Raw genomic sequence first — 20,339 nt, forward strand, 5'->3', positions numbered from 1 at the left:
TTTTTGCAATGATGATTAAGTGAACACAGTGATTGTTAAGCAAACTTAGCAGTTGTTAAGCAAACACATTGTTTGCAATTATATTTTTTGCCAGAAGTAAATACCAGTTTCTGTGGGGGGGACGGGGATGGGACATCATAGTGATTATATCAACACAGGGTACTGCAAACATCTATAAAATGCAGGCTGGTTGCCAGGTGCTCAAAAAGCAATAATGTCACCACAGGTTGTAGGTATTTTTTGGGGAGGTCCCTTGTAATTTTTAATGGTTGATAAATTAAGACTTCTTATAATCACAAAATGTCTTCCTGTCTTTCCCAAACTCCAAATCTTTCTTCCTTACTCTTCCTACAGTCCTAAGTTGTATACTCACCAATATAACGCTCACACTCATCAGTCTCTCCACCAATGGCCACATGGCTACATTCCAACAAAGCTTGGGCACGCTTGAAATGCCTGTCATTGACCATGCGGGCAAAATCAGGTGACTCCTTGGGGTCGTTGCCAAAAAATTCACAGATAGCTTCGCGCAGGCAAGGCAACAACTTCTCTTGTGCTTCAACTGTACAGATCACATAATCTGGTGCAATGCATGTCTGTCCAGCATTGATGAATTTTCCCCATACAATTCGGTTGGCTACATTCTGGAAATTGCAGCACTTGTCCACATAACAGGGAGTCTTACCCCCCAGCTCCAGAGTTAATGGTGTCAGATGTTTTGCTGCAGCTGTCATGATGATCTTTCCTACACGGCTACTCCCTAAAGAGATATGGCAAAATTTGGGTCAAGAGAGATCTACAGCATAGCTTCCATCCAGTATCAGAGTCCTCATTTCTGTGCTCAGAAATCATGTGTCTTTTTTTTCTCTAACATTCTTCCATACAGATCTGCAAAACTCTATACATTTTTTTAAAAATCCACTAATTGTAAGTAACAGTTGGAAAAGCAACTGTTTTCAGTGTTTCCTACGATTTTTATTTCATCCAATCTTATTTCGTCTGTAGAAACTATTCTTTCCATCTCCTCATTCAAGTTATTTAAAAGTATCAATTTAGAGCTAGGGAGGTGTATTAGGGAGAGTCCATTAAAATCCCATGTCAAATTGCTGTCAAATTCCTGTTAAGTGTTGTTAAGATAATCCTGAGCTGTTCTGGCAATGAAAGAGAAAAGCAAATCTGAGAAAATTTATGTGACTTGAAATGAAATACCTTCATTGTGAGGGAAAAAAGCCCGAAACTGATCTTTTCATTATTTCTAACAGTTTGTTTGTTTTGTTTTTATTGGATTTATATGCTGCCCTTCTCCCAAAGGACTCAGGGCGGCGTACAACATTAAAAAACACATATCCCGAAAAGTTAAAAAGAAATTAAATATATATCTAAAAAAAACAAATTGAATTTGTAGAACAATACATTTTAAAAATGAGTTAAAATTAACAGGCCAGGCCGGCTTGCTGGAAAAGCCAACTTTTTAGGGCGCGTCGGAAGGACCAGAGGTCAGGGATTATGCGAAGCTCCGGGGGCAGCTCATTCCAGAGGGAAGGCGCTCCCACAGAGAAGGCTCTCCCCCTGGGGGTCACCAGCCGACACTGTCTGGCCGATGGCACCCTGAGGAGGCCAACTCTGTGGGATCGTACTGGACGGTGGGAGGCTACTGGTGGCAGTAGGTGGTCTCGCAAGTACCCTGGGCCTAAGCCAAGGTCATAATTAATACCTTGAATCGTACCCGGAAAACAACCGGCAACCAGTGCAGGCCGCCTAAAAGGGGTGTAACATGGAAGCACCTAGGTACCCCCATGACAACCCGCGCGGCCGCATTCTGGACCAGCTGAAGCCTCCGGGTGCTCTTCAAGGGCAGCCCCATGTAGAGAGCATTGCAGTAGTCCAGGCGAGAAAGGACAAGGGCATGAGTGACTGTGCACAGAGCATCCCGATCCAGGAAGGGGCGCAACTGATGTACCAGGCGAACCTGGTAAAAGGCCCCCCTGGTCACGGCCGTCAGGTGTTCTTCTAAACTAAGCCGCGTATCCAGGACGACTCCCAGATTGCGAGCCTTCTCTGAGGGGGCTAAAATTTCTCCCCCTATCGTCAAAGATGGAACAAGGTGTACAAATCGGGATGACGGAAATCACAGCCACTCAGTCTGTTGACATTCTGCATAAAGCATAGGCTTTTTCCTACTTACAGTGTGACTACTCATCTTTTCTACCACTTGTGGGCAAGATCTACTATCTAGAAGCTGCTGAGAGGTGACCATAAAAATGCCACAAGCATTTCCCTGGCTTAACTTGCCATTAACTCAGATAGACACGATAAAGCAAATTCCTCAATATGCAATGCCTTCTAGAAAGGCAATGTATTAACTATAGAGATAAATTCTACTGCATATGGAGGAGACAGGGTTCTAAAGCAGTGGCCACCAACTAATAATCTTTGGACCACTGGTGGTACGTGAGAAAATTTTGATGGTCCTCAGAAAAATTATTTGCATTTTTTATATTGTACTAAATACTATTTATGTTTTTTTTTAAATTCATACTATATCAAAATTCATATCACCCCCATGGTCCACAGGATTTAAAATTATGTATCTAGTGGTCTCTGAGGTCCGAAAGGTTGGTAACCCCTGTCCTAAAGAATTATTTTAGAGAAATTATCTGAAGCTTTCAGTTTCAAGGATGCTGCAAACAACCGTAAATGCAGGGCAGTAGTGGAGGGCCAATAAAGCAAGGAATATTGCTTACCACATTGTTTTGTGCAGACATTAATGATAAATATTTTAAATACTTAATAAAAGAATAACATGAAAAGGATATTTAAGAAGAGAAAAATCACCTGTATAGAAGATATAATCAAACTTATTTTCCAGTAATTTTCCTGTTTCTTCAGGACCAGCTTGCACCACAGCAAAGGTTTGCTATAAAATAGAAAAGCAAGTTTACATCCAATCAAACTAGCCTTCACATTACACAAGTGATGTTTTTGGTCCTTGAAACACTGCAGGACAAAAAGCCTCTTGGGGCCAATATGGAACACAGAAATGATGCAGTAAATTTAAAGTAATTAAGATTTTTCTTAAACATTTTAATTTTAAAATGAGATTTCTGCTTTTGGTGTAGTGAACATATGGTAATACAGGTAGTCCTCAATTTATGACTGTTATTGAGCCTGGAATTACAGTTAAATGTTGTGCTGGTTGTTAAGTAGATCACCACATGATTATGTCTGATTTTATGACCTTTATTTACAGCAGTCATTAAGCAAATGCAGTGGTTGTTAAGTGAATCCATTATCTGCGATGGGTATTTTTTGACAGAAAACACAAGTTTTCAGCAAAAAACATCATAGATTGCTACCATGCAACTGCAGGATGCTGTAAACATAACTGTAAATGCAGGCCACTTGTGAAGTGTCCAAAAATGCAATTATATAATCTCTGCGGGAGTGGTGGTGGTGGTGGTGTCATCAGACTTTCAAATCTGGCTTGTAAATAGTCCTGGGATGACAGTTGCTAAGTGACTGGTAGGATTTTTTGTTTAGTCTAATCATCCTATGAGAGTGGTATTGCCTCACATTAACAGTAATCCCCTAGCCTCAAATCTCAAAACTTCCTCAAATCTCCCCAAAATGGTTTTCCATTAAAAGAACAATCAATAGTCAGTTTACCACCCTCAGAAGTTTACCCTCCATCACAATCCAAAAGAAAATACCTTTTGGGAGTGGGGGATTTCAAATGAATTGGGACAGTTGGAAATAATCTGACTCATCTTCCCAAAATAAATAACTAGAGGGGTTTTTTTGGTTGTTGTTTTTTGAAGGGGCCCAAGAAATTACAGTTAAAGCTTCTAGAAAACTAAGGTGAATGGCAGAGGAAAAGGCAAATCAAAAACCCTCCGTTTCATTTTGATTTTTGAACCGGGTAAACTGGAAGTTAATGAACTCACCGGATCCATATAACAAGGCAATGCTGTTGCAAGGAGCTTCTCAGTACAGCTGCTCACCTCTGAAGGCTTGAGAACCACACAATTCCCTAACATATGGGGAGAGGATATTTTACCAAGGTTGCAACACATAAACATCCATCACATGCCTGGATCTCTTGGAAGAACACCCATCAGACGTAATATCTAAAATGGATTGGAGATCTCTTGTTACTCACCAGCTGCAATGGCACCCACAAGGGGCATCAACGTAAGATGGATAGGATAGTTAAAAGCTCCAATGATCAGCACCACACCATATGGCTCCTTGCGAATGAAGGCACAATCCATCAGTGTTGCCTATGGGAAAAAAAGAAAAGAAAAATACATGACAGCAATTGGGTGAAGTAGGAAAGGAAATTAATAGATGATTTTGTAATGGAGTGGAAATACTTGATGAACTACAAAATATAAACCCCTTTGATGCCTCCTTTCAAATTAATATTTGCTCTAATGTACATGAGTTAACCTGAGTTTATCTTCTCCTTTGTCTTCTTTTTAACACCAAGGCTTTAATACCACAGACATTTGAAAACCTGGGCCAAAATGCTTTCATTTTCATATGCTTGGTTTGTTTGGTTAATACTTTGTTTAATGTCAGTAAGATTCCATCTCAATATTTACATCAAGTATTTCTGATATAAAAAAGAATTCCCAATGCTAACTGATTATAAGTATGTATTTCTGTTGCAGCTTGGGGAGCTGACACATACGTGTGCGAACACATAGTGTATACATTTGCCCTCCAGGAAGCATAGTAGACTATATCATGGAAAGGAGAGTCCAAAATAGTGATCAATTTTAGAAATCCTAGGATTTCTTACATTTGGAGGAGAAGGTTAAGGAATGGAAGGACTGCCTTAATGGAATGGAATGGCTTGCTTTAAACCTCCAACTTTCCCCAAATCCATCTAACAACTGCAACTCAACTACATCTAAATTTAATAACAAAATCAAGGGGAAAAGGCCAAAATGTTTGATCTTATCACACATTCCACAAGAGGCTCTGGGGGCATCAGGATGGAATATCATTGACTTTATGTGAAATATGGGATTATAAACGTTCTGTTGAAGGTCAATCTCCTTGAAGGTTGTAAGGAACTTTATGTCAGCTGTAGGCCAGACCAAAGAAATCATTCAGGTTAGGGCAAATCCAAGCATAAATGGGATGATTCGTTCTCTTTTCTTTTTTGTGACACCCCCTTTTCTCCCTCCTCCTCCCGCAGTAGATTTGGCAACTACTGTTATTCCTACTAAAAGCTTGAATCACCAGCTTGCAAAGAATTCTGAAATCAAGCCATAGGCTCTACATTCCTACATTTGCCTTATATGCATGTAAAACATAAGGATAATCATAATTTCACACATAACAGTTAAAACATTTTAATTTCTCCTGCACTACACACTGATGAGATTGTTGATCATACAGACTGGAAAGCAAACAATAGCTAGAGGCAACTAGGATTAACTGAATTATGAAGTTTCATTTATTTGAACGGTAGTAGGTTGAAAAACTAAAGCAACTTCAATTAATCTAAAGTGGAGTGCAGAAATTATCCTTAAAAAACAGCTGCAACTTGTCCTCTGATGGCAGACAAAGTATGGCCCTACAGACCCTCATTTGGAAGCTGTCCTAGAACCTGAACATGTCAATAACCTGATATCAACCTATTACATTAAATTACAGATCTGGTAATTCCCAAATACCATGGGAAGGGTAATGGGTAGGGAAGATAGAAACATGAATACTCCAATAGTAAGAGATTTGTCTTCCAAGATGAGCATCCACCTGTTTTGAAAGGACACAGGTAGAAAGCCCATCTTCTGTTTGATGAACTAATACACCCTGTAGACTTTCATCCCTGTCCAACATAGAACCGTTCCTTTCATTTGTTCTTCACCCATTCAGTTTAACTTCTTACTAGATTCCTGTCCACGCTTTCATCCTTCATCCAGCAGCGTAAGTTGTTCAGAGCGTAGGCCAGTTCATTTCTGACCGGCAAAACCTCCGTGAGCTCAGTTTCAAAGCAGGGCTGTGGAGAAGAAAGACAAAATGAGATGCATCAGTGATGTCCATACTGAGCACAAGAGGTGAACTATGAAGCAATTCATTGAGTTGTGTCGCATTCAGCGCATAGGACTGCTTTGTCATGCTGCCATCCCAATTGATTCAGGAAATTTAATGCTTGAGCTTTACACCAGGACATGGTACTAAGCAGTACTCTTTACAAGAGGTAAGTCCTCGACTTACAATAGTGACCATTCAAAGTTACAACAGCACTGAAAAAAGTGACTTATGACCATTTTTCACACTTAATACCACCATTGCAGCATCTCCATGGTCACATGATCAGATTCCAGAGGCTTGCCAACTGGTTCATCTTTATGACATTTGCAGTGTCCTGAGGTCATGTGATCGGCTTTTGCAACTTTCTGACAAGCAAAGTCAATGGGGAAGCCCAATTCTCTTAACAACCGTGTTTCCAAATTAACACCTTCAGTGATTCACTTAACAAATGGCAAACAAGCCCATCCGCAATTCCTCTCTGAGCTGCTGGATGCTCCGGATGAGGGGCTCACTCACCTTGCTTAGGTCTGCACACAGGGCATGCTGGATATCTGCGTGCCTTTCATCCAGGAAGTGGCACAGGGCCTCCAGCTGACTGACTCGATACTGTCTTGGACGGGTCTTTCCTGTCAGCCAGGTAGCACGTAAGCAATGCACTAGGTCAGAGTAGGCATTTGTGCTAGGATAAAGCAAAATAAACTCATAAAATCAAAAGATTGATGGAAGCATCCCACTCTTTTTATGTTAATCCTGATCCTGCAAGGCAGGTGCGCTGTAAGAACTGGATGGATAATCGTATTGTTTTTCTTTACTGTAATAGCAGAGTTTGGAAATTTCTGCCATGGCTCTAATGCCTTTTTGGCTTCCCAACACTTCATACAAAAACTTCTATTTCCACGAAGACTCAAAAGAATATTTTCCCTTTTGACCCACACTTGTGTTGTTCTTTTTCTGAAGAATGGCATCATCTTGGGCCAAAAGCAAGAACAGCTGCTGCCGTACTTTTCTCATAGTTTTCTTACAAACTCAGTCATTTCCCAATAATTTTCAAAGTCGTTTCTTTCATATTTGGAACAAAAAATTAAAATGTGGATGTACTATATCTGCACTCGGACTTCCAGCCAGCCATACTCACTTCTGTCCTTTATAAGTGGTAGTTCACAATTCCCATCTTCTCCAACTACTCATGGTTTTGACCCTTTTGTCAGTCCCCCTGCTGTTTTATATGCTAGAGAGTATCTGAATTATACGCCCTCAGTCAGGCATGGCCTTTTGCACATACAGTGTGCAAAAGATGTGCTCAACCTCAATCTTTCTTCCTTCTCCTCCCCCTATCCCTGATGAAGAAATAGTGTTCTTTTAAAATATGAGGACTGAATGAACTCTGTTGCACAGAGCAAATTTTTTAAATGTCTGAATTGAGGGGGGGGGGAAACGGAGCATACCATCAGTTTCTGATAAGGGACTAAATTAACACCATAAGTCCAGAAACAAAGAGGCCGGAGGACATTTCTTCAAGATTGAGGTTATTAATAAGGGACAGATAGCTAGTTTAGTTAGATATTGCATGAAGCTGTAAGTTCTTTCATTTGTGTTAGAACTTTTATTCTATGCTACTCTTATTTCACTACACAGACATGCATTCTGTGGGTTTTCAGACAGATTTACTTTATAAAATTGAGAGCTGATGTATAACTTGAAAGCTACCTTTCTCCTAAAATCATTAATTACAGCAGATCAGCAACAACCTGTAATTTGCTACAAGCATGTGGTATATTTGTGTAAATCAGGTTTATGGATCATATATTCTGAATTGTTCTTTTAAAAAGTTTAATTTTCTTTTTTATGAGATTGACAACTGAGATGATCCATTCTGGTCCAGAATTCAGCTGTGTACACAATATTGTGTGTTCCAAGGTTTGCTCAAGTTACATCTCTATAGCCCAAGCTGCACTAGCTTCCAGTTTCCTTCTGGGGGCAATTCAAAGTGCTGGTTACCACCATTAAAGCTGTACATGTCATGGGACCTGTTTATTTGCAGAACTGCCTCTCCTTACGAGTGTGTGCCTGTCCTACCATATCCTATAGGTATTTTTTCCATGAAATCCTATCATCTTGCAGGACTTCAAAAGTGTGCCTTTTCTACAGCTGCCTCTATGGAACATTCCAACCTATTAGCTTGATGACCTTTAGAGGAGGTCATCAAGACCCTTTTTTAAAAAAAAATCCAGGCACTAGAATAGAACAGAATAGAAGAGAATAGACAGAATGAAATTAGGTACCGGTAATTGGAACTGGCTGCAAAGCATCCAAAGTGTAAGATGCAGAACTATTGCTTTTGCTTGACAATTTTATTGTTTTGTGATTATGTTTTATAGTTACTGCATTTTATCGCTGTTGTGAACTGCCCAGAGTTGTTAAAGACAGGTAGTCACACAAATCTTCTAAATAAATAAACAAATAAAATCCCTTTCTAAATGAAAGCTTGATCTGCCACAATAAGTTCACTTATCTATGATGAACCAATGTAAGTTTTCCATAGTACTTTTTTTTTCTAGTATGAATATTAAACATCTGAACAAAGCTACTTGTCTATTAAAGAAACAAGAGTTGCAGGAAAGCAGCAGAATATTTTGGCCAAGGACCAGGAGACTGATGTACATAGAAACCAACGGATTCATATCAGGTTGATGCAAGTCAATTGCTACATTGAAATAATTACTACTTTCACAAGAGTTCCTATTGTGAAATTTGGTCTGTTGAATCCCATTGGGTGAGCAGTGACAAGCTGCCAGGATGTTTGCAGAGCCTTCCTGAAACAGCTACAATTCACATGCCTGAAGCTTGCTAGAGTTACAGATGTCACCCTGCATTTCCCAAGCTTGGGGAAGAAGTCAATTGCTTTGTACCAGGGGAAGTAATTCATGCAGAGGAATAGTTGTTATAGACAGCCATTACAATGGCCTTTTCGCAAGATGCAAGATGCTTTTATCATTTATCACTCATTTTCTCAGTTACCCTGATAATTTTTATTTGCCTGACAAAAGCTTCTATGCATTCTGCACAATAGGCAGTAGTCTGTATTCCTTGCAGACAGCTGGCCTTCTGCATCCTTTAAGAGGCCGCAGATAGAGGATGCAGATTATCAGCTGTCTGCAAGGAATATAAATCCTTCCATTCCCCACTATCCTGCCAGAGCTGAAGAAGTTTCTTGGATGAGAAGAGAAACGTCTTCAAAAGAAAAAAAAATAAGAAAGTCCAATTGCCTCCAGAAAAAGCACCTTTGGGACTACCATGACCTGGATAACTGAGAATCTCTACGTACTTTTGACTTATGGCCTATTTTCACACTTAATGACTGTTGCAGCACCCCCCATGGTGACATGATCAAAATTTGGGTACTTGGCAACTGGCATATATTTATAGCACTTGCACTCTCTCAAGGTCACGTGATGACAATTTGTAGCCTTTCCAGCCAGCCTCCGACAAGCACATTCAATGCGGGAAGCCAGATTCACTTAACAACTGCACAATTCACTGCACAATTGCAGTGATTCGCTTAACAAGCGATGGAAATTTTGGGTTCAGTTGTGGTCATAAGTTAAGGACTATCTGTATCTTGTTATTACAGGTACAGAACTGTTTTTTAATGTGGAGAGATTATATTATCCCAGGTCTAAATCTATTGTGTTTCCCCGAATATAAGACAGGGTCTTATTTTCTTTTCACCCCCCCAAAATAAGCGCTTGGCCTTATTTTCAGGGAGGTCTTATTATTTTTAAAGTGCAGGAGGAGGCGGGCATGGTCACCTCGTGGCTTCTACTGTCATGGAGGGCTTAATTTGAGGGGAAGGCTTATTTTAGCACATGCGCTCAAAAGCCCGATTGAGATTATTATCCGGGGAGGTCTTATTTTCAGGGAAACATTTTGTTGTAATGTATAAAATGTGTCTTTCATAATCTCTGCTGCCCCCTTGGGAAAACAATTCTAAACTCTAACTCTCTCTGGAGTCACACATCATGTTAGCCCATAATGTGATTTGTTCAGTTTTGATGTAACATCTTCCGTGAACTCTACCACAAGGGTTTTAAGCGATACTTACAGTTTAGCATGATGTGTGAACAACCTTCTCACTGTAGCTTCAGTAAATCCCTAGACTCAGGTGAATGTGCTTCTGATTCATCTCTGTATCTGATGTACTATCAGACCATCTACTCACCTGACTCTGGTTCTTCTGTTTTAGCAATAGAATATCACATAAACTGATCCCAACAGAAAATACAGTCTAATAATTTGGAGGGATCTCACCTAATCTGTTTTCCTCCATACCAATTTTTTACCTTTCCGAGTCTTGGCATTCGCTGGAACTGTCCCTTGGTCTGTGGCTCTTTGGACTGGATCTCCCTGAGGAGGAATTCCGTCTGTTCCCACGTGGGTTTTCCCAAGGTTCTCCATGAGATCTCCCTGAGGAGGAACTCTCTCTGTTCCCACGTGGGTTTTCCCAAGGTTCTCCCTGAGATCTCCCTGAGGAGGAACCCTGTCTGTTCCCACGTGGGTTTTCCCAAGGTTCTCCCTGAGATCTCCCTGAGGAGGAACCCTGTCTGTTCCCACGTGGGTTTTCCCAAGGTTCTCCCTGAGATCTCCCTGAGGAGGAACCCTGTCTGTTCCCACGTGGGTTTTCCCAAGGTTCTCCCTGAGATCTCCCTGAGGAGGAACTCTGTCTGTTTCCACGTGGGTTTTCCCAAGATTCTCTGTTTTCTTGTCTTCTTCTACCTTGCCCTGAAGATCCACTGCGAGAATCGTGGGGGTTTTGGGGTTGCATCATATTGCGATGTCCTGAGCTGCTACTCTGCATGCCACCTTGTGGGCAGGACCAGTCCTCGAGCTTGCACTGCTTTCTGATAGTCTGCCTCTCCAAACGTGCAGGGCTCTGGGTGCTTTCATCTTCAAGAGGAATTTCATGGACTTTGGGTTCATCCAAGGTAGCATCTTGCTGGTCTTCAGATTTCCTGTCTAGGTCCTCAATTTTGCATTGTCTTACATCTGACTGTTCAAGAAATACACTTGACTCTATTTCTCCAGCTAGAAAAAGAGAAGAAGATAATCAGACATGCTCTTTTGCTACTATTAAATCTTACAACTCTTCTGTGTATAACTGCTAATGTTTACTACTTCTGTTAAAAGGGAATAATTGATTACATCACTGGCCATAGGGGGCGAACAATTGCCCCCTGTGGAACGGGCGCGCAATTTGGGCATCCTCCTAGACGCCCGGCTGTCAATGGATGATCATGTGGCAGCCGTGGCAAGGGGGGCGTTCCACCAGGTTCGCCTGGTGCGCCAATTGCGCCCCCTTCTGGACCGTGATGCCCTACGCACAGTCACTCATGCACTGGTGACGTCTCGCCTGGACTACTGTAACGCTCTCTACATGGGGCTTCCCTTGGGACGCGCCCGAAGACTGCAGCTAGTCCAGAACGCAGCCGCGCGGGTAGTCATGGGGAGTACTAGGTACTCCCACGTAACACCTCTCCTGCGCGAGCTGCACTGGCTACCTGTGGTCTTTCGGGTGCGTTTCAAGGTTCTGATCACCATCTTTAAAGCGCTCCATGGCATAGGGCCTAGTTACCTGCGAGATCGCATCCTCCCACATACATCCCTGCGGCCAATCCGCTCTCACAGGGAGGGCCTTCTCCTGGTGCCGTCTGCTAGGCAATGCCAACGGGCGACACCGAGGAGTAGGGCCTTCTCTGTGATGGGCCCAACCCTCTGGAATGACCTCCCCCCCGACATTAGAACCACTACTGACCTCCGCTCCTTCCGACAGAAACTGAAGACACACCTGTTCCGACTGGCTGGTTTGGCATAATCTATAACGTCTACCTCCTGGCATACACATTCTTACTGGTTTTTAGAGGGATAGTGTTTTAAATTTAACCTGCTATTTTAAACTTTTGTATTGATTTATTTATTTAGCTGTACAGTTTGGCATATTTTATCCTCCTCCCATACATGCATTTATGTAGTTGTTTCTATGTTTTAATCTGTTGTATTTTGATACGGACTGTACACCGCCCCGAGTCCCTTTCGGGAGAGGGGGCGGTATATAAACGCTAATAAATAATAATAAATAATAATAATAATAGGTACACTAAGCACTAAGTCCGTTTCAGGAAGATCTTAATTCATTAACACTATTTTAGGTCCATGTATTCACCTCTATTATATTCTATATTGAAGAGAACAGGATTTGGAGATATAGTCACAAGTTGTGACATAGTTCAGGGGATTCCCTGCCAGATAATAAAAAAAACTACATATATTTTAAATTATCACAAATATTTTTGAGTGCAAAGGGAGCCAGCCAGGTAGGAAGTGAAATGAGATGGTAGAATCATCAATGTCATTTTAGTGTATTGAGAGAACCACGTTTTTAAATGGTGCAGTAAATCGTCTGTAAATTTACTGAAATTTTAGTGAAAAGTGGCATTGTAAACCACTGGGTAGAACAATTACATTTATGCTTTGTTTTTAAACTTGCACTTCAGCATTAAATGATTTATATGGCATCTCCTATCCCCCCCTCTCTCTCACACACACACACCTGCAGTTTGAAATGATACATATCATTCTGCTATTTTTGTAGCCCAATCTTCCACAACTGGTGATTTCCAGTCCAATTATACTAGACTGCAATTCCCTGAATTGTGAGCAAAAAGGCTGCTGAAGAATTTTGGGAATTGTAACATCTACATATTTGGAAACTATTGATGCAAGAAAAGTTGGGGATTGTAGTAATAGATCAAACCAGATATGGATTCAAATAGCAAAGTATGTGTGTGAAAATATTCTTAAATTCAGTAGGAACTTTTACCATAGTTTTCTATAACTGCAGTTTGACAAAAGAACTGACTAACAGATTATACTTGCAATGGAAGAATGGTACCCAATTTTAGACATATGTATACATTCTAATGCTAAATAAACTAAACTTAAGCCAACACTCTGCACATTTGCCACTTGAACAGATTGAAATAATATTCCATAGTAACAGATTTTCAAAAATACAGTACAAGAGCTTTATAAGTAAAAAAACAGAAGTATAAGAATATGCTATAATAGTATAGTTCCTTAAATATGATGGTGTTTAAGCTTCTGAATAACATCATGCCTATCCATATCAGAGGTGGGTTGCTCCTAGTTTGGCCCAGTTTGGCCAAACCGGTAGTGGCATCAGCGGGAGGTTCTGCCTACCTGCCTGGACGCTTCTGTTGCACGCACGCGAGCCCAAGTGAACCGGTACTAAACCAGTTAGCAATCCACCACTGATCCATATGTATAATTGGATGGATGTTCCGCCTTTCTGTCAAGGAATTATTTAAACATTCCCAGGCATTGTTCTGTTTTATCCTCATAGTAACTTTGAAGCATCCTGACTTACCCATAAGCATCCAATTAAAATACCAGACTAGAGTGGATATCTTTAATCAAAAACCATTACTTAACCTCTGGGTGAACAACACCATGACTGATTTTGCTTCTTTTGATTTCCATAACTAATACCTAGAATTTGGAAATATTACATACAATATCCGGTCATGTTCAGAAAACAGATCCCATGCGATTCAGAGAGGCTACTGAATCAGGGAACAATAATTGCAGCTCGAGCCCAAATACATCATAGTATGCTTTTGAATCATCTGTTAGTCACCATTCTTCCGCACCTGCCTGGCAAGCCAGAAATAACCACTCAATCTATTATCAATTCAGAAGCAACTGCCAATTTTATGCATTTAACATTTGTCAAAGATCAAGGAATACTTAGCTTTAACCTCTGCTGGTAGTTGAAACTATTGATGGATGACCTTTACATTCAGGACCACACCCAAACTTTGCATGTGTTTGATTCAACAAATATACGCAAAGGTAAGAAAAACCAACTGTATATAGGTATAGACAAGGTCTTAGAATAATGTCAGTATCTGTAAGAGAGATCTTGGATTCCTAGTGGACAATCACTTATGAACCAACAGTGTGTGGCAGCAGCCAAAAAAGCCAATGCAATCCTAGGCTGCATTAATAGAGGGATGGAATCAAGATCACATGAAGATTTAGTACTGCTTTACAAAGCCTTAGTAAGACCACACTTGAAATATTGCATCCAGTTCTGGTCACCACAATACAAAAAAGATGTTGAGATTCTGGAAAGAGTGTAGAGAAGAGCAACAAAGATTATTAGCGGACCAGAAGTAAAACATATGAAGAATGGTTACAGGAATTGGGTATGTCTAGTCTAATGGGGGGGAAAGGATTGGGGGAACATGATAACACTGTTCCAATATTTGAGGGGCTCCTACAAAGACAAAGGGGTCAAACTATTTTCCAAAGCACCAAAAGCTAAGACAAGAAAAAAATGGTTGGAAACAACCAAGCAGAGAAGCAATAAAGAACTAAACAGAAATTTGCTAAAGGTGAGATCAATTAATCAGGGCAACACCTTGCCTTCAGAAGTTGTGGGTGCTCCATCACTGAAGGCTTTCAAAAAAAAGATTGGACCACCATTTGTCTGAAAAGATATAGGGTCTCCTGCTCGAGCATGGAGTTGGATTAAAAGACCTCCAAGGTCCCTTCCAACTCTATTATTCTATGTTCTATTTTCTAACATCAAAAATTGGTGGTGTTCTACTTAGCATGCATACCTAATTTTTCTGTAGTTTTAGGGCTGGAATGGCTCCAGACTTATGGTATGCATATCATGTGATCTGATGGTATCATAATTGTTAAAGCATGTAGTTGCAAAAATCATATGAATTTATCTAGAGAGACTTTAGCAGCTAAACTTACCAAGGAACTTTGTCCAGACTTATCCGCCAATTATGCTGAATCCCAAGATGCAGTCAGAGAAAAGAAAGCAGATCAACTGCATTTCCATACACCCTATTAATCTTGCAGTTGGCCATATGTATTCTTTCCAGAACCTGAACTAGACACTTGAGGTTACAGAGGTAAAACTGGAAAAAGAAGCTCTATCCATCCATATGTGTGTGTGTGTGTGTTGCATTTGTGCTGATAAATAAATAAAGGGAGACTAGTATAGATCTATTTCAAGCTATTTAGCTCTCATCAGCTAGCCATACTCTTACTGGGAATAGAACCTGGACTGTATTACATATTAGGCAGATGTATTAGCCACTAAGCCACAGGCTCTCCTCCTTTATCATCTCTCTCTCTCTCTCTCTCTCTCTCTCTCTCTCTCTCTCTCACTCTCACTCTCACTCTCACTCTCACTCTCCCTCCCTCCCTCCCTCCCTCCCTCCCTCTCCCTCTCCCTCTCCCTCTCCCTCTCCCTCTCCCTCTCTCCCTCTCTATCTATCTATCTATCTATCTATCTATCTATCTATCTATCTATCATCTATCTCCAACTATCTGTCCAATGCTAATTGTAAAAAAGAATGTGGGGAGGTCTGACTCTGCAATGACTTTGGGGCCCTCAACTAAATCACTCAACCATCATCCACTCTCCCTCATTTTGGAACTGCCTTTGTGCAGCCAAGATATTCATCATGCTGGATCTGTAGGGTGCTTACAACCAAGTATTGATCTGTGAAAGAGATGAATGGAAGACTGCCTTTTGCACTTGCTACGGCCATTTCTAGTATACAGTCATGCCTTTGAACTATCTAACGCTCCTGGGGTTTTTCAACAGTTCATGGATGTTGTTTTTCAAGACGTTTTGGACAAATGTCATATTATCTCAATAACATTCTCATATATTCAGACTCCCCCACTCAGCACTTTCAACATGTCCTTCTGGTACTACAGTGGCTTTGTGTGCATCAACCATTCACCTAGTTGGTAAAATGTGAGTTTGATCAAGCAACAATTGACTTTCTGGATTATGGCCAGAGATGATATTCAGCAGGTTCTGACCAGTTCTTGAGAACCGGTAGTGGAAATTTTGAGTAGTTTGGAGAACTGGTAAATATCACGTCTGACTGGCCCCTCCCCCCTCTATTCTCTGCCTCCCAAGTCCCAGTTGATCGGGAGGGAATGGAGATTTTACAGTATCCTTCCCCTGCCATGCCCACCAAGCCATGCCATGCCCACCAAGCCACACCCACATAATCAGTAGTAAAAAAAATTGAATTCCACCACTGGTTATGGCACTTCCTCAGCTGGCTTCACCATGATCCCAAATAAATTAGAGGCAATTCTCTCCTGGCAGGCCCCACAAAAACTCAAGGATCTGGAACAGTGGCGAATATTTGTACTCGGGTGTAGGATGAGCGAAGGAGCCTTTACCCTCATCTGGAACAGTTCCTGGGATTTGCAAATTATTATTGAACCTTCTTCCTAAACGTTGCTTTCTTCTCAGTACCTCTGGAGCATATTTTAACAAACTTTAGCCATCAAAATAGCTTTTGAAACTTGGAATGATCATTTAGAAGCAGCTTACCACCCAATAGAAGTGTGCACTGACCATCAAAATCTGGAGTACCTGTAAATATCTCATAAAATCAACCAATGATGGCTCTGCTTTTTTCCTGATACCAAGAAGTTATAATAAATGTGTCAGACCTGGAAGCCATCTTTCAGCTTTGGGACTTCAGGCCTGCCACGTTTTCTACTGTGGGAAAATGGGAGGGGGGATTATACAGAGTGTGGGTGTTATAGGCATAATAAAATTCTTTCTCAGAAAGTCAAGGCCATTGTGCCCTGCAGCTGCAATGAGGTGACTGGGAGATATCTCCAGGTTTGGATGGTGCCTGATTGGATCATGTGATGGACATGTGGGTGCTGGGCAGGAACTTCCTTTTGGGTGGGGAAAACCTAGAAACTTTCAGATTCGGGTTTTCCCAGATGTGCCAAAATGGCATCTATAATAAAAGGGAACTTTGAGGAAACTCAAGCGTCAGAGTCTTCTTTCATTAGGGGTGTTACTTGGAACCCTGACAAAATGAGCCAATGCTTTGTCCTAAAAACCTGAATATAGCCAAGTGATCATTCCACTTTCCTTTAAAGTGTTATCCCTTTGGAAAACTTTGCAATTATTGTAATTATTGTAATTCCAGATGACTAGTTAAAGGACTCACAAGAGCAATGGTGTAACGATCCTCGTGCCTAAGTCTATATACAGAAAATTCAGAATTTGCCCCAGAATCAACTCAGTGAATTGCGGGGAAACGTTCTATGTCACAAAGCTCCAACTGCTGAATAGTTCGGACAATATAAGACTCTGCAACTACTCTTGAGCTATTTTTGATGACCACGGATTCATAATGAAGTCAATGACTACATATCACCCTTTTCTATTTGAGGCAAGCATGTTGCTGCTATACCCTCAGCCTTATTATTATTATTATTATTATTATTATTATTATTATTATCATTATTATCATTATTATCATTATTATCATTATTATCATTATTATCATTATTATCATTATTATCATTATTATCATTATTATCATTATTATCATTATTATCATTATTATCATTATATCAACAGAAGTGTATCACAGCGGCCAGTTGTTTCGCTGGATTTGGCATTAATTACTAGTCGGGCCCCACCCAGGGGCCTAGGACGTCGTAACGTATTTTCGTAATATGTGTGCAGATCCAAGCAGTGCAGCTTTTTGCATTTGACTGATGGTGATTTTGTCAATTTTTAACTGTTTTAAATGTAATTCCAGTGCTTTTGGAATAGCACCCAGTGTGCCGATTACCACTGGAATTACCACTGCTGGTTTGTGCCATAATCGTTGGATTTCGATTTTTAAGTCCTGGTATTTCGCAATTTTTTCATATTCCTTCTCGGCGACCCTGCTATCACCTGGTATTGCGATGTCTATGATTGTAACCTTATTTTTCTCAACCAGTGTGATGTCTGGTGTATTATGCGCCAGTATTTTATCCGTTTGTATGCGAAAATCCCACAAGATCTTGACCATCTGACCCTCGACGACTTTTTCAGGCTTATGTTCCCACCAGTTTGCTAATGTTTTAATATTATAATTTTTGCACAAATTCCAGTGGATCATTTGTGCCACTGAATTGTGCCGCATTTTATAGTCAGTCTGCGCGATTTTTTTACAGCAGCTGAGTATGTGGTCAACAGTTTCATCAACTTCTTTGCAGAGTCTGCATTTGGCATCATCAGAGGATTTTTCGATTTTGGCCTTAATGGCATTTGTTCGGATAGCTTGTTCTTGCGCAGCCAGGATTAGTGACTCTGTTTCTTTCTTTAATGTACCTGCTGTTAACCATAACCAAGTTTTTTCACTGTCCACTTTATCTTTTATTTTTTCCAGAAATTGGCCATGCAATGCTTTGTTCTGCCAACTCTCCATTCTTAATTTTATCACATCTTTTTTGTATTCTTGTTTCGTCTGTTGGGCCTTCAATAGATTTTTGTTCTTTACTTCAATTAATAGATGTTCTTGACTTTCTGTTAAATAATCAGCCAGTGAATGTTTTTCTTCTTCAACTATTTGCTTCACTTGTAATAATCCTCTGCCACCTGATTTTCGGGGCAGGTATAGTCTATCAGTGTCACCACGTGGATGTAAACTGTAGTGCATTGTCATTAGTTTCCTGGTTTTTTGGTCCAAAATGTCCAAATCAGTTTGTGTCCAGTTAACTATACCAGCTGTGTATCTTATAACTGGTATTGCCCAGGTATTTATGGCCTTGATTGTATTTCCACCATTTAATTTAGATTTCAAAATTTTCCTAACTCTGTTGGTGTACTCTCTCCTGACAATAGTTTTTACTTCTCCATGTTTGATATTATCCAACTGCAAAATGCCTAAGTTGTTATTATTATTATTATTATTATTATTATTATTATTATTATTATTATTATTATTATTATTATTATTATTATTATTATTATTATTATTATTATCTGTGCCTGTCTGAATCAATCCTTGTATTGGTTTGTCAAATGCCGAAAGCACTCACAACTGTTTGTGTAAACTATATTTCATATATATAGTTTACCTGACCACATTGATTGTGGTCGTCAATTTATTGCCAAATTCTGAAAGGAGGTCTCTGAAGATTTGGGCATGCAGATATATGTGTTCTGCATACCATCCTTCCATTCCACCTCCATCTCCCATTTCAGTTGCTAGCAAGCCTGAATATGGAGTTGCTCACATCTAAGATTTCCTCCAGCATTTTATCAACTGGAAAGGCAATGGTCTTGAGGAATTGTCTTGGGAGGATTCATCCCAAGTGCACGTTCCATATTTAGTTTGATGGTTTCATCAATGAATCCTCCATAACCTCATCTTATGATAGGGTAAAGGGGGGCCCTGGAGGTGAGATAGAATTATGAAGATTCAGAACCAGATCTTGAATCTGACAGTGTTGCTCCAGCTGAGCCTGTGCTTCAGGATTGTCAACCTCAGGAATCAGAATTAAATTGAGGCTGATCAGCCACAGGCATCTCCAGTACACCTGCAGCTGTCAGATGATGAGGCATAACCCCCAAGCCCCAGGTCTAGTTGCTCACAGAGGCAAGCAGAGCAACACTCTTCAATGAGACTCCTTTCTAGGCAAAGGAAGAGGTATGAGTAATTGCAGAAAGAGAATACTAATTTCCTGCGCAGAACTAGCAATCTTTTACAAAGGAATTAAATATGTGTTTATAAGACCACATTAGCCCTGATAAGTGTCATGGAAAGCCCCCGTGAGGCATTTATGCAAGCAGATGCTTTTGCGGAAGGCAGGTGTATGATTTATCCTGCAGTCCAAGCCAAAACGGCTCTAAGGGTAGCTCCCAGGGACCAGAGGATAGGGGAACATCCTAAAACAGGCAATTAGATCTCAACCCCTTGACCAAGTCAGTAACAAAACGCTCAGTAAAACATGCCAGATCATATCCTTACCCCACTCAACCCAAAAATAGAAGACGTTACTTAAGAATCAAAACAATTAAGGATGTCTTCCATTTGTCTGAATGGAGGGTAAGATGAAGGTGCCATCATGAGACACAGAAAAAAGAAGTACTAACTGGGGCATATTTGTATCATAATTATGAGTATAAAGAAGTCCTTTCCCTCCACTTATGAGCAACTCAAAAGGCAGGATAGAAGTATTTGAAAATAAAGAAATACACAAACAAACAAACAAACAAAGTGGAGTTTAATTTGCCAAGTCAAGTGTACCTGGAATCAGAGACTGAGCTAAAGAGCCTTGCTCTAAAACACTTTCTGAGCCTTGTCAACTTCAAGGTGTGTGAAGTTCAAATCTCAGAATTTTTCAGCCAGGAGAGCCATTGCTGA

The 20,339-nt window shown here is 40.4% G+C and overlaps 1 protein-coding gene across 1 annotated transcript in view; it reads right to left on the reverse strand.

Moving 5' to 3' along the window:
- LOC309392757 (aldehyde dehydrogenase family 3 member B1-like) overlaps nt 1-20,339 on the reverse strand; it is a gene marked incomplete at both ends in the record, with an annotated part of 32,558 nt that overhangs the window by 2,184 nt on the left and 10,035 nt on the right. The window contains 7 exons of the mRNA XM_081954189.1: nt 374-760; nt 2,836-2,917; nt 3,945-4,030; nt 4,160-4,280; nt 5,903-6,013; nt 6,565-6,727; nt 10,389-11,130. Coding sequence (XP_081810315.1) covers nt 374-760; nt 2,836-2,917; nt 3,945-4,030; nt 4,160-4,280; nt 5,903-6,013; nt 6,565-6,727; nt 10,389-11,130 — 1,692 coding nt within the window. The remainder of the gene's footprint in view (nt 1-373; nt 761-2,835; nt 2,918-3,944; nt 4,031-4,159; nt 4,281-5,902; nt 6,014-6,564; nt 6,728-10,388; nt 11,131-20,339) is intronic.

Source organism: Natrix helvetica (genome assembly GCF_964273705.1).
Source record: "Natrix helvetica genome assembly, chromosome: 1".
Classification (NCBI taxonomy): Eukaryota; Metazoa; Chordata; class Lepidosauria; order Squamata; family Natricidae; genus Natrix; species Natrix helvetica.